Source organism: Theropithecus gelada, chromosome 7b (genome assembly GCF_003255815.1).
Source record: "Theropithecus gelada isolate Dixy chromosome 7b, Tgel_1.0, whole genome shotgun sequence".
NCBI classification, from domain to species: Eukaryota; Metazoa; Chordata; class Mammalia; order Primates; family Cercopithecidae; genus Theropithecus; species Theropithecus gelada.
This window is the reverse complement of record NC_037675.1, coordinates 56071812-56085866: the sequence shown is the minus strand read 5'-3', so window position 1 is coordinate 56085866 and position 14055 is coordinate 56071812. Positions and strand designations below refer to the sequence as shown.

The 14055-nt window shown below is 49.0% G+C and overlaps 1 protein-coding gene across 4 annotated transcripts in view; it reads right to left on the bottom strand.

Annotated features, from left to right (window-relative positions):
* The window catches only part of SAMD4A (sterile alpha motif domain containing 4A), a 227684-nt gene that overhangs the window by 15485 nt on the left and 198144 nt on the right, over nt 1–14055 (bottom strand). For all 4 annotated transcript variants that reach the window (XM_025391588.1, XM_025391589.1, XM_025391587.1 and 1 more), the window contains 4 exons: nt 13090–13175; nt 7437–7555; nt 2536–2737; nt 1139–1265 (listed from right to left, as the gene is read on the bottom strand). In XM_025391588.1, coding sequence (XP_025247373.1) covers nt 1139–1265; nt 2536–2737; nt 7437–7555; nt 13090–13175 — 534 coding nt within the window. The remainder of the gene's footprint in view (nt 1–1138; nt 1266–2535; nt 2738–7436; nt 7556–13089; nt 13176–14055) is intronic.

Genomic DNA, 14055 nt, shown 5'->3' with positions numbered 1-14055 from the left:
CCTCCTCCCTGGCCTCCCAATTTCAGCCTACCTCTTTCCATCCTGCATCCTCCTGCCTGACTTCTACTCGGAATCCCCCACATGGAGGAATCCCCCCAGGGAGAGTGGCCAGAGTCCAAGCTCCTCAGCTTTGGATTCCAAGTCCCCCACCATGGGCCACAACCTTTACAGCTCCCTGGGTCCACTTTCTGCTACCTCAGCCAGACCCTTCAGCCAGCCATGGCTTCTGGGCCATGCTGTGGTATTCTGGACCTTTGTGGTCTTGCTCCTGCATTCTTTCTGCCTGTAACTCTGCCTTCCCTCTCTCTACCCTCTGCTGTGCCCTGAAGCTCAGCTCCAATTTCAAGAAGCTTCCTTGCCTATTGCAGGCCACAGTGACACTTCCCTTCCTTAAACTCCTATAGATAGGACTTACTAGACAGAGCGTTTCTACTGTCCAGGGCATTTTCCTACAGGTATAACACATCTCTGGTTTGCCTGCCTTGGGTGGGGGGTCCATCCAGATAGGTGCAGTATAATTGCCTGAGTGGCTTGTTATTACCCTTGGAGTCTACAAAGTCTACAAGATCACTGCCTGCATACAGAAAGGGTTCAAGTATTCATTAGCTGTGCATAATTCCAACCACTCTGTTTTAGGAAGCATGATGAAAGCTGAAATTGACTTGAAGTGTGCTAAATTGCGCTTTAACCAAGTAAAGGAAAGATGGCTGGTACAACAGTCATCACTTCGCAAGAAAAAGCCCAAACCAGGGGGAAGGTCTCAGCATCAACAGTTTTCTCTTTCTCTGTCTCACTCTCACTTTCTCTTTCCACACACACACACTACACATGGAGCCCTCCCACCTCCCCACCACCAAAGCCCTCTTGTGCTATCTCTGGTTTAATCAATCTAGAAATATGACTAGTATCAAAAATATCCCCATCAGATTGCAAGCAACTCTGGGGCTCCACGTGCTGGCTCTCAGCCAAGCCGCCGCTATTCATGCTGGCAAGGCACAGTTTAAAAAAGGAAAGGCTTCTATAAGCTCCAAAGAATGCACGGTGACAGTCAAGGCTAAGCACTTTCCGGCTGGGTTCGCTGGGGCATCTATTTTGGCCTCCCCTCTGTGTCAAGGGGACGTGAAGCGCCGGGCCCTACCTGGCTGCTGGAACATCAGCATATTCTGTGGGGAAGTGTGCACGGGCAGCGAGCGGGTCCTCTGGACTGAGCTGTGGGTGCGGCTTGGCATGCTATTGCTGCCCCCGGGATTGGCAAACCACAGGTTCTAGTGAGAAAAGCAAAAGGGGAACTCGTTAGTTCAGCCCCGCTGGGGTGGACAGCAGAGCCACCAGCAAGAATTTGGGAGGCAAAGATCCCAGGAGAACTCTAACTTCTAGAAAAGGGGCTTGCAGGCCAGCGCTAGCATCTGCATATTTACAGAGAAGGGTTTAGATTCCATTCACTGTAATTTCTCTTCACCTCCTCAGTGCTGGCCTTGCTGTAAGCCTCAGCTTCATCTGGACACCGCTCTCCCTGTCTGCAAAACTCTTTTTATCCCAGTTGTTGCTTTTGCTTTTTCCCTGCCACTCTTCTAGGAAATGGGGGAGTTCTATAAATGTATGCAATGAAGAGCACAAACTATTTCAGGGCTCTCATTTTGATTTTTTTTTTTTTTTAGATTCTTACAATGTACTTCAAAGCGAGGGGGAGAGAAAAGAACCTCTCAGCTGGCAATGAGCTGGCACAGCTTAGCTTGTGTGTCCCAGCAGTGACGTCTTCTTGAACTGATCTGGGGGCTGGGGAAAATGGTCAGAAGACAGGGCTTTCTGGTACCCAGGGGAGTGAATCCTGCCCATCTTGCCTGAAGCCCTTTTCCTGTTTTTAAGCTGATCTGTCATCCCTTAGTTTCTCCTGAGACCCCAGAACCTCAGACCTACTTGTGTCCCTCCGATGCTAATCCCCACCCACAGAGCTTCGAGAAGCTCTGGACACGCAGGCAGAAGGCACTAGGCAGGGGTGAGGCCTGGGGCTAGAGGGGTATGAGCGACGGGCCAGAGAAGTCAGCTCTAAATTGCACAGCAAGAACCTCTGGGCAGGCTGAGAATGTGTTAACTTTCCCCCTGGCGCACACTCTCAAGACTATGTCCTGTGGATGCTCCACCAGAGCTGGGACTAATACAAGGGAGCTTTTTGCCACAGATAAAAAGGGAAGGAAAGTTCTCTAAGTACCAGGCTCTCCCGGAGCCCAGATTTGGGAGGTAGAAGGTCAAGCATGGGGCAAGGAAGAAATAGGTCTTGCATTTCTTTCCAAAGATCCTCTTGTGCAGGGTCCCCAAGGTTAAAGTGGTCCTCTGGGCATCCTAAGCACAGCTATGGGGTTGCTGTGTCTCCCAGAGAACAATGCAAACAATGCTGTTACCTCTGAGGAATGGTGGCAACTGCCCCCAGCATAGTCCCCCTTGGCCTCTCTCCCCACCCTGGGGTCACCTGGGGGGACATCTGCAGCCTCAGGCCTTGGCTTGGCCATCCTCCTCCCTCCTTGGAGCAGAACAAACCTGTCTTCCTTGTTTCATGATGGTGGGGGCAGCTGTGGTGTTGCGCTGGTTGGAGCTGACGAATCCACTGGTGCCCAAGAGGCCCAGGCGGGCGGAAGGGACGTTCCGAGAGGGGATCTGGTACTGGCGCGGGTTCCGTCTGCCCATGCCACTGCCCATAGAGCCAGCCGTCGGGAGGGAGTTGGACTGCCCAAAGCCTCGACTGTGAGAGCCAAGAGAGAAGGAAGAGACGATCAGTTATTATTCAGCCCTTTTCAAGCCACAGGATTCCCATGGGATGTTGCCTTGGGGGGGTCTCTTCACATTTTTTTTTTTTTTTTTTTGAGGCAGGGTCTCACTCTGTCACCCAGGCTGGAGTGCAGCAGTGAGATCTTGGCTCACTGCAGCCTTGACCTCCTGGGCTCAGGTGATCCTCCTATCTCAGCCTCTGGAGTAGCTGGGACTACAGGCATGTGCCACCATGCCCAGATAACTTAATTTTTTTTTTTTTTTTTTTTTGTAGAGATGAAGTCTCACTACGTTGCCCAGGCTGGTCTTGACTTTTCAGGCTCAAGCGATCCTCCCAACTCAGCCTCTTGAGTAGCTGGGACTACAGATTTTTATATTTTTGTTGGAGACAGGGTCTACCATGTTGCCCAGGTTGGTCTGGAACTCCTGAGCTCAAATGATCCTCCTGCCTTGGCCTCTGAAAGTGCTGGGATTACAGACATGAGCCTACTGCGCCCCGCCTCTGCTCATACTTTGACAGTTGTAAGGCCTACAGGGGGCTCTGTGCCAGCGAACAACTATAATTAAAACAGCAGCTAACATCTGAGAGGCTGTATCACATGTAACTTCCTGGGACTTGGACATTATTTTTCGATCCTTGCAACAACCCTATGAAGTAGGTGCTCTCTCCTTTGTAGCTGGAGAAGTAAAACTGTGTGTAATCCTTGTGCACAGGCCACACAGCCAGCAGGGGGCAGCACTGGCACGCAGGCCCAGCAGGTTCACCAGCACTCTGCCTTCCGCCTCCCCGCCGCATCTTCTCCAACCCATCCTGCTGCAGATGAGGACACAGGTCTTGAACACTCACATACTCTCGAGAGGCCACATAGCAAGAAAACAGCAGAGCCAGGGTCAGAACTGGGTCTGACTCCTGTCCCAGTGCTCCCTTCTTTAATCCTATCATTGTTTCTCCTCAGCCTGTGTGGCAGACTTGGAGAAGCCTGTGAGGCCCACCAGGATGTAAGCTCCATGTCTGTCCTCATCCATCCTGCATGTCCGGTGCCTGAATCAGTTTCTGCACAGGGAATGCAGTTAAATGAAGGAACCAATGAGTCTCTGCCATCACGATGCATCCTCGAATGGGAGAGCCGATGCCACCTGTGGGGCGAGGGATATAAGGTCGGAGATGATGTTTGCGAATGTTCTGGACCTAGGACACAAACTGCCTTCACTCCACAGGCCCTCCCTGCAGAGTGGGCCGCATAAAGGCCAGGGCAGGTCCATGCTTCTCCTGGGTCCGCGCAGGGAGGCTGCCAGAGCCCCTAGCATCACATGCAGATGCCGGGGCTCCCGTTGGGTTGGTTGACCTCAGCACTGAAGAATGCATCCTCTCCGACACGCCTCGGGTCTGGGAGGTTACACAGCAGCCGGCAGGGTTTCAGGAACCAGCACATTCTTTCCAAGAAGAGTCAGCTTTAGTCATTCACGGATGAAGTCGAAATGCATTACCTCCAGCGGCCACAAGATGGAAGAGATCTACTTTTCCAGCGACACAGGGGAGGTTTGTACCAAGCCTATGGGGAGACTCCGGGAAGCTGGGCTGACGTAGTTTAACCAGTGGAGGGTGATAGGGGCCTGCGAACAGTCATTTCCTGAGAAGCAGAGCTGTGCCTGTGTGTAGGGGGAGGGGCATCTGAGCCAGCAGTGCAGATCTCAGAAAATAAGTTTCTCTTTTCCCCAGAATTCCTAAATTTCCTAGGGGGAGAAGGGGCAGGGGGCAGAATTCTGGGCTTGTGCCTTTCTACTTCCAGGCTTTGGTGGCCATGGAAAGAGTTCTAGATTCTGGTCAGAAGTTCATCTAAAGGTGGTGAGGAGGACACTCACGGGTTCTTGGTATCTTTATCTTGGCCTTTCTTCCTTCTTTCTCCTATTTTCCCTTTTAAAAATTTCGTTTTTATTTTTACTAAGGCTTAAGACTTTTTGGTTTGAAAGAAGAACTCAGGGCCAGGAGGGGTAGAAGAAATTTCACATGATGAGAGACCTCCTTTGGTGGAAGGACAATCTGACTATGTGAGGTAGACACAAGGGCCGAGTGTTTTTTTTTGTTTGTTTTTAACGATGAAAACTAGTCCTTTGAGTTCTGAAGTCGGAATTTTGGCCACCTGGTAGATGATTCAGTATTCTGCTATGATCTTTCCTTATTTAGTGTGGATAGCATTTTCTCACTTTCCTTTTTGGATGGATTTTTAAAAAGTTATTTCATATGCAAAATACAGAGTCAATGAGTGATGCTAAAATGATATGTGCTTCCAGAAAGGCAAGACTGTATTCTTAAGCAATATAATCTGGGCCGAGGACTCTGTTATGGGATACTTAGTCACTGGAGAAAGGAGGGATCCAGGGACTCTTAGGACTCGGCTGTATAGGGGCGGAGAGTAAAGCGAGAGAGTAGGACCCATCATGTCCTACTCTCACGCTTTACTAGATTGGCTAGGCCATCTTTCTCCTGATGGTAGGACCCTTCGAGGGTTGTTACAAAGCCAGCTTTGCAGAGGGTTGCCACTGCTGGCAATCAGAGTGAATGCTTGGATTACTTAAGATTGCTAGGTTTAATGAAATCATCGATGCTTTCTGGGGAGAGAACAAAGTGACAAAAGCAAGTTTTCCTTTCTCATTCTCTTGCCTTACATTTCTAAATCTGATTTCATTACATTGAAATGTTGAAATGCATGAAAAGTCTTTGAAAAAGTAACATTAATAAGAATCAATTAATTTGGGATTTATGATAATCCAAGCAGGGGCTGGGTTGCAGTAAACTTTGTATTATTGGAGAAAGAGGTCTTCAAAGCAAATTAATAGCACAAAAAGATCCCAGAGGAAATACTTGTGAGTATAAAACATCTTCCAGCATTTTGAATTGAATTCCAATTCCAATTGAATATCCATAAGCGATTCATTCTTATCTAATCAATAAAAAGACGTCCATTAGGACTCCAACCTGGCAAACCTTGGGTTAGCCCAATCCAAGTGTTACTAACACCCTGGAGAGGTCAAGGTTCATGCCCCCTGCTCCACCTCCAAAAGGCTCTCAGATGTGGACCAATGACAACACAGGGCTGACAGAGGCCAGGGTGGGACTTTTGGAGGAGCAGCAAAGAGCTTAAAAGCCCCATCTTCATCTCCAACCTCCAAATGCCTTCTTCCTCTTGGAACTTGTCTCCCAAGGGCCCGGTGTTGCAAGAGGAGTCTGGAACCTTTTCACCTGGGAAAAGTATTGCTGCTCTTAGAGAAAAGCCACTTGGGATGGGGGTAGGCCCCAGGGCAGGAGGCCAAGGAAGCAGACCTTGCCTTTCATCTGGGCCATTGGGAATCCTCAGGGCAGAGATAGTCTAGTCCAAGAGCTTGGGCTCAGGGAACTGGTCCTGAAGTGTCGCTTTGCCTGAACCATCTTTTCCACTCATCAGCCTGAGACCATGAGAGTTGTCTGGCTTCCACAGGGTTAAGAGCATGGAGCTGGAGCTGGTGCCAGCCTGCCTGGTTCAAATCCCCGATGCTGCTGCCTACGAACTTGTCTGTAAACTGGGGTCAACAACAGCAGCTCTACCTCACATGGTTGTCACAAGGATTAAATGTATTAATATTCTTAAAGTGCTTGGATACCACTTGGCATATGTAAGTGCTAAATAAATGTTTAATAAATAAGCATTATATATGCTGGAATGTGATCACACTTCAATTTTAAAATTAATCTTTCATGAAGTCTTTTCACAAACTCCAACTGGCCTCATCTCCCTTAAATACAAAACAGTGATGTTTTAAGGCACACTTATGCAAATAAATGCCCCAAATTTTAACATCACGGGCAAAGAGCTTCTATACATGCACCAAGAAATGAAACAAATTCAGAACCTTTCAGGTGCAAGTGAAGACATTATCTGCTCGTGTTTTAAAAGTGTAAAATAGAATGTTAATTTTTCAGGATGTTTACATTCTCATTCCCGTATGTCCCCAAAATTCCCTATCATTGTTTAAGGCTTAACCTTTCCTCTACCCTTAATTTCTCCCACAAATTGTCACTGTAGTTCATCTTTAATATGCATTTGGATTCCTCAATTTAAAACTATATTAAGGTAATGGGTTCTAAAGTACAACCAGGCTTATTTTTATCTGCGTGCAAGAAGCTGAAGTACTATGAAAAAAATCAAGAATTGTACTGCTCCACTGTGAGACTGCAGACCAAAATAGACTAGCCCTGGGCTCTTCACCCTGCCACCAACTATAATTAGCTTGTCTACAGCTAGAAGGGGGAAAAAAATTACCACTTAAGGTGCTGATAGAACAACCCATTTTTATCCTTTCAGATCCCCCTTTTGTGGGTAAGCCATCCTGTGTTTTGCCTGCATTTGTTAAATCATACCCACTCTCCCCTCTGATACCCAGCCGGACTATTACCATCATTTTGACAATGCAAACGGAGTTACAAAAGCTCACATTCAGCTCTTCCCCTGGGAGTGCTCGCTCTCACAGCCTTTTCCCAGCCCCACCTGTTTAAGTAACGCAATTTGGAACTCGCCACAGGGCATCTTCATGAACAAGGAATGGTGCCCTGCCATATTCCTGCCCCAGGAACTGAGGTAGGCAAGAAGGTGCCAGGGGAACCACCGTGCATTACAAAGAATGAAATCCCAACATACTTTCTTTGCTGTCGATATCCTGATATGTCTAGAAGGGTTTTCCGAGGGAAAGACCGAAAGAGCTTCTGCACCTGCTGTTTCCATGACAACAATCTTTTTTTCTGTGTCTCTGTAAATGCCTGCAAAAACAAACAGGACTTTTAAATGGGTGACACAGCCTGGCATTAGAGGGAGAAACATGCAATTAATAGGGGAAAACATTGGAGTCTCTGCAGTTGCCTTTTCTTCACCTGTTTCTAACCTGGTCCAAACAGTAGTCAGTTTAATTTGGGAGCTGCCTACTTTGAAAATTTAAATTATCTGACATTGGAGGTGCTTGGTAAGGTACATGCATCAAACTGTTGATAACCCTTATTTTTGGTTATATTTCTGGCAGATCCATACCCACACGCCCCCTCCCTCCTGACTCTACTCCGGACTCTATTAACCAAGAATGAATTGCAAAATTGATTGGTGAATACTCTGGGTTTTGCAGGCCCCCCTGCATGTTCATAATCAATGAAAATTCTCAACCACTCCAAAAATCAATCTGCTTGATGGTGTGTGGCCACCCTAGAGTGGTCTCCAGGGTGTCAGAGAATGGACTCTATTCTCTGTGTTTCAGGACTTTGTTGAGAAATCTCCAGTTAATGGGTCTCTTGCCTTACAAAAATCCCAGTGTGCCAGTCCTGACTTAAACCTTCTCTAAAGTTTAGGAAAATATGTAGGTCTGATACCTTCAGAACTCTTTTCTAGTAAAACTGGTGTGTGTGTTTTGCCTACTGCCCTGTAACAAACTCTTATCTATGTTATAGTTCCTTTTGCGTTTAGCCTTTGTACTTGCCACAGACTAGGAAAGGACTTTACGTGGGTTAGGGGTCTCCAAGGCAGGAACTCTCAGATTCACGATATATTAGAATTAGCCAAGGGACAGTCAAAATTCAGATACATAGGCTCCCTTCCACAGGCCCAGAGCCTGATTTAGTAGATCTGAAGGGGTGTCTAGAGAGTTTGTGTTTGTAGCAAGTGCCCTGGTAATGCTGCTGCAGGTAAAGCATGAACATGGGGTGTTCTAGGTGGTGAGGACACCACGTCACATATGAATCCCCTGCCAAGTGCCTAGAACTGTAACTTAGAACACGTGCTGTTGGAAATCCATGTGATTTGATTGATTCGCAGTAACAAGGATGGAGAGAAGATTCCGAAGTAGTTTTGTCAATAAGGCATGAATTCCTTTAAGTAGTCATAAAATATTACTCAGTAACAGACTAAATGACTAGTTCCCATAAAGGAAACAGATTCCTTACATGGAGAAAAAGAAATGACAGCTTAATTGTCCCCCAGTGATGCTTAATCTTTAAGGACCTAAATACCAGGAGAGCTCTGTGGACAAAAGCAGAAGAATGTTAATCATGTGGCAGAAACGTCATTGAGGACTTACAAACCCCTTCTTCCCGGGTGACCTTAGCCAGATGCCACTAAGAATACGCATCAAGGCAGGCTAGGAGGCGAGGGCGTGGCTCTCCTCCACAGTCCTGCCCATTGGTTGGTGATGCTCCCTCTGCGTGTCCTGCTACACATGAGGACCTCTGAAACCGGGCGAAAGGCGAGCGTTTCTGCTGGACTCACACCGAAAGGGGATCATTTCTGCTTTTGACTGGCTTATTCAGCCACATGTTGTGTGAGCATACGTGGGCATGCTGGTCAGGGTGACCTGGGGAGGAGAGTTGTGGGCCAGAGGAAGGCTGTGGATGCAGACGGGCAGGGCTCGAATCCCTGCACGCCTTTATGCACGCCCCTCTACCCAAGACTCAGTGCCTCCTAGAAACTGAGGATAACCTCTCTCTCAAAAGGATGTTGTGAGAATGAAATAACACATGAAAAACACTTAGAATACCTGGAATGTGCCTCACTCTTAATGATTCAATAGATGCCACTCACAGGTGTCACACTGGGGTTTGGTTTTGGACTGCACAGACCGGCCGTTTGGTGGTGGTAGACAGCTGTTCATCACATTAGACATTCAATATGACCTTGCACTCCAACAACAGCACACAGCAAATGACTTCACGGTCTCTCAACTATGATACTGAGCTGATCTGGAGCCAGCCTGAAGGACAACTGGCCTGAGTTTCCAAGTGACAAAGGAGTAAAGGGCTCATTTCATGGATGCGCTTCCTAAGACACCATTATAGACATGACATCTTCCCTGGTGGGAAACAGCACCCGAGAAGGTGGGAATGTTGGTGCCTCCACAGGGAGGGCAGCTCATTCCCTGAGCACCTCAGTGGGCGGTGGGGTTCCTTTCCTTCAGAGCTGCAGATGGGAGCCAGCCCCTTAGCAGTGCTGAATGAGAGTGGGGGTGGTTCTCAGTTGGTGCTGTGGTGCTTGGTCGTGGCTGGCTCCAGGAGTTTCTGAACACTGGTTCCTGACCTACAGAGGAGTGCTCAGTTACAGGCAATCGGCATTGGCTATGATGCCCAATATCTCACTGCAGCCCCAGGCTGGGCTGGGGAGCAGCTTCCTGAGGGGCCTGGAGGGGAAGGGAAGGCTTCATGCCCAACAACTGCCCAGGCACCCCTAGTCGCCACTCCAGAGTTCTGGCCCTCTCAGGCCTAGACCAATGCATCTGTCTGGAGGAAGATGGCTATGGTATCCCAGTGTACGTGGCTGGATGAAAAGGCTCATAAAGAGGCAAGAGCCATTCTTCCCTGAGCCACCTCAAGACACAGTGAAGTGCCCAGAAGCCTGGGATTATCACTCAGGAGTCAAAGTGACTGGTCTCAGAAATAAAATTCAGAACTTCCCTCTCCTTCCTTTCATGACTCTGGGGACTCGGTCCCTCCATCCTGGGGAGGAAGGGAGGTGTCCTGGCCCAGTTAATACCTTCCCTGCTCCAAGCCAGCTAAGGAACAGCATGTCCGGGCTATGAAAGGGCGTCCTGTCTCTCTGCGCCCGGGTGAACCTTCTTCCAGGATGGAGGCTGTGCGCCTCCACGGGGCCTCACAGGCAGGGCGTGTTCTGCCCACACAGAATAACCAGAGGCTATGGAAAATTATTCAGACGCTTTTCCTCTCTCTCAAACTAAAATCATAAAAAGCCCTGAACAACATTTTCCCTTCCAAAGCGGCACGCAGGCCCCTCCATCCTGACTTGAACTTAGCAAGCAGACACCTCACCAGCAGCTTCCCGCCTGGGGCCCCCAGCCGTGAGAGGCCCCTCTGGGCAATCAGAGGAGATCACTTGGGGCTGCGCGGAGGTAAAGGGAAAAAACAAAACCAGAGCCAGGATACCCAGGGAGGACACGCGGGACGGCGGGAAAGTGAGAAGCGTCAGGCCAAAGTTTCAGGGCTGGCGAGGGACAGTTAGGAAGCCTGTGGATTGTTGGGCACGGGCAGCTGGAGGACTCATTATTTCTGTCTCAGGGGCTCAGCTGTCTTGAGGCAAGGTGGGCAGTACCTTGTCCTCCAATATCAATGCTGAGAGCGGGCGTGGGAGAGGAAGCAGAGTTACGGTTCGCTTTTAACAGAGGCTGAAATCCTCCCCATGCTGTCTGCCCCAACCCACCCACAAATGTCCTACTTCCCAACAAAACACGGAGCCCTGCAGACATCGCTCTCTTCTGCCTCCTTACGAACCGAGTCTCTACCACCAGGACTCTCGCTCGCCTTCCAGGTTTGAGTGTGGAGAGGATTCCTCCATGGAAATGCCCTGTTCTGGCTCCAGGTTTGGTGCCCACTGCTGCTCCGGTGAACGCAGGGATGACCTTATCAGAGGCCTTCTCATCATGGCTGTGATGGCCTGTTTCTTTCTGTCTCACCCCTTCTCTCACTACTGTAATCTGCCTAGTTCGGGACAGGGACTAGGTGCTCAGTAAGTATCTATGGAATGAATGAGTTATAACATTCTTCACTGTGTTCTTGCCTTCTCTTCCTTCGTTGCTTTTTCCTGGCCAAAACAAGTCCAGTGTCAGGACTGGAAATAGAAAAGGATTACTCAAGCTTGTGGGGAGAAGGCCTTGTCCCTGAAACAAAGTCACAGATAAGCCTTCAATACAGGCTTTTGACAGTGCCTGGGTGCTCTAGGGAAAAACACATTTTTATTTTCAGTGAAAAGTCTAGTACTTTGGTATAGTTGAACATTTCAGAGGATGGCATGTCTGAGCCCCCAACCTAGGCGGCTGGTCACCGTCGTCACACTGACAGCTTTGGCCAGAGCCGCTTGGGCACGTAAGAATCCATATGGCCAAGAGGAGAAACTGCAAAAATGAGGGTCTGGGGAAGTGGGGAAGGGGGAGCTGGGATGGAATCCCAGAGGACAACTGTACCCTTGTATGTGAAGTGTGGGTAGCAGATGAGGGCCCTGAGAACTGAGTGAGACCTTCAATAGCCCAGGGCCCATGCGGCAGCTGGGAGGGTGAGAATGTGAGAGGGAAGTGGAGAAGGGGCCTGGCTGCTGTGCTGGGCATCTCCCTTCACCGGAGCCCACTGGACTCCTGGAGTACCGGCTGCCAATGCAGCAAAGGTGAGGAGGCCTGGGGCCTTTATTATCTTTTTTTTTTTTTTTTCCCTCCCAGACAAGTCTCACTCTGTTGCTCTCGCTGGAATGCAGTAATAGGATCATAGCTCACTGTAGCCTTGGCCACCTGGGCTCAAACCATCCATCCTCCCACATTGGCTTCCCGAGTAGCTGGGATTACAGGTGTGCACCACCACACCTGGCTAATTTTTTTTTTTTTTTTTTTTTTTTGCAGTGACAGGGTCTTGATATGTTGTCTAGGCTGGTCTCAAGCTCCTGGCCTCAAGTGATCTTCCCACCTTGGCCTCCCAAAGTGTGGGGATTACGGGCGTGAGCCACCGCCCCAGCTCCTTTACCATCTTATTCTCACATTGAAATCCTACAAAAAGACTTTGCCACCGTAGGTTTATCTGGTCCCAAGTTTTCTCTAGTCTAGGCCTTGCCTCTGTAGCTCTTTGTGGGGAGGGAGGGGTGCCCAAGGAGCCACTGGAATTTTAGGTCTGAGGTGCAACTCCCTCTCCCTACATGCCCCTCAGGGACAGCCACCAGTGCAGATGGCTGCCTAGCCCCGTCATGCCCAAGTGTCTGTCTCACTCTGTATATGAAGACTATGCCTGAGAGTCCAGTAGGCACACCTGCAGCCCGCCTCAGGCCTCCTCCAAAAGGATATATAGCAAATATGATTCCTATAACAATCGCAAGCCCACACACACACACACACACACACACACTCATTATTTCTTTTATGGGCTTTCTCTCTCCCTTCCTCTCTCCAGTTCCCTGAGCTAAAAGCCAAGAGTTCAACACAAGATTTTTAAAAGACTTGAAAACGCCCAGGGCTAAGCAGCAGGGCTCGTGTGTTATCCTGCGAGGCTTGGCCACCCGGGGCTGCTTCCCCAGCCAGAAGTCGTCTCAGGCGTTCGCTGCACATCAGAGCACTCGGTCTGGGCAAATCTTTGGACACCAAAGTAATGTTCAAGCTGTGTTTGGGTTTGAGGCTGTCATAGCCTAGTTCTGCCCAACCTATTATTAATAACTGTCCACCACTCAAAAACAAGTTGTTGGAGACTAAAATGATCACATCACAGAAACTCTGAGAACCTTTTCTAAGCAATAAAAACAAAAAATTGGTTTTGTAAAACCTGTCACTACTCACCTCATGAATTAGACACTTGTCTATGAGCTGTAAATAGGAACTTATATTTTCCTCATCGGGTCTGGAGACCAAGAGCTGTGTGCACACTGTAATTAAAAAGAAAAGATGAATTAGAAAAATGCACCCCTTTCTAATCTCTGGGACCTGACTCTCATTTCCCTTCAGGACCAACACTCTGAGAGGTATGTGTGTCTGCAGCTTTATGTAAGGCTCACAAAAAAGGCCAAGAGGCTCCTCATTCCACAGAAGTCAAAGGCTCAGACACCGTGGGAGCCCTTGCCTTGAGAAGCCCCTTGGGTTAATTCCAGTCGTGCCATTCTATGTGAAGCCTTCTGCAGTAAGACACTTCGTGAGAGGAAGAACACAGCAGTGAATAGTGGCGTCCTGAGCTCCGTCTTTGAAAGTGGCTCTGTGTGAGGGGCTTCAAAAGCATCCAAGATCCTGACACTGTCAGAGAGAGCAGCCTCCGTGATTTTATGAATGAGCGCGCACCCTTCGCCAGGTGCAGAGGCAGTGGCGTTTGTGTTTGGAGGAACGAGCTGGCACCTCCTGGAGACGGGGAGGTGTGTGGGTGTGCACATGTGCAGGAGGCCTGCTACTCACTCCTCGGAGGGTTGCTTTCTCAGAGTGATATGCACATTTATGCACACATAGGCGCAGGCTCACCTACACACTCAAGTCAGTGCTAATGAGGATGGAGCAGAGTTAGTCTGCGGGTAGAGTACACACACGCACTGGCTTTCTCACCGCTATGTTACTGTGGCCCATTCTGGTCTCATCATAGAGGTGACGATTCCCCAACTTTCTTAGTCGTGTTTACAGGGCCAGGGTGGAGATGGGTGGACAAAAGGAGTCAACCAGAGAGTAAAAAATGCCTGACACTCAAGAAGACCAAGCTTCAAACCTGGCATCATACTTCATTCCTCCCTGTCCCTAACCCTGCATGGCCGTTCGGTCACACAATCC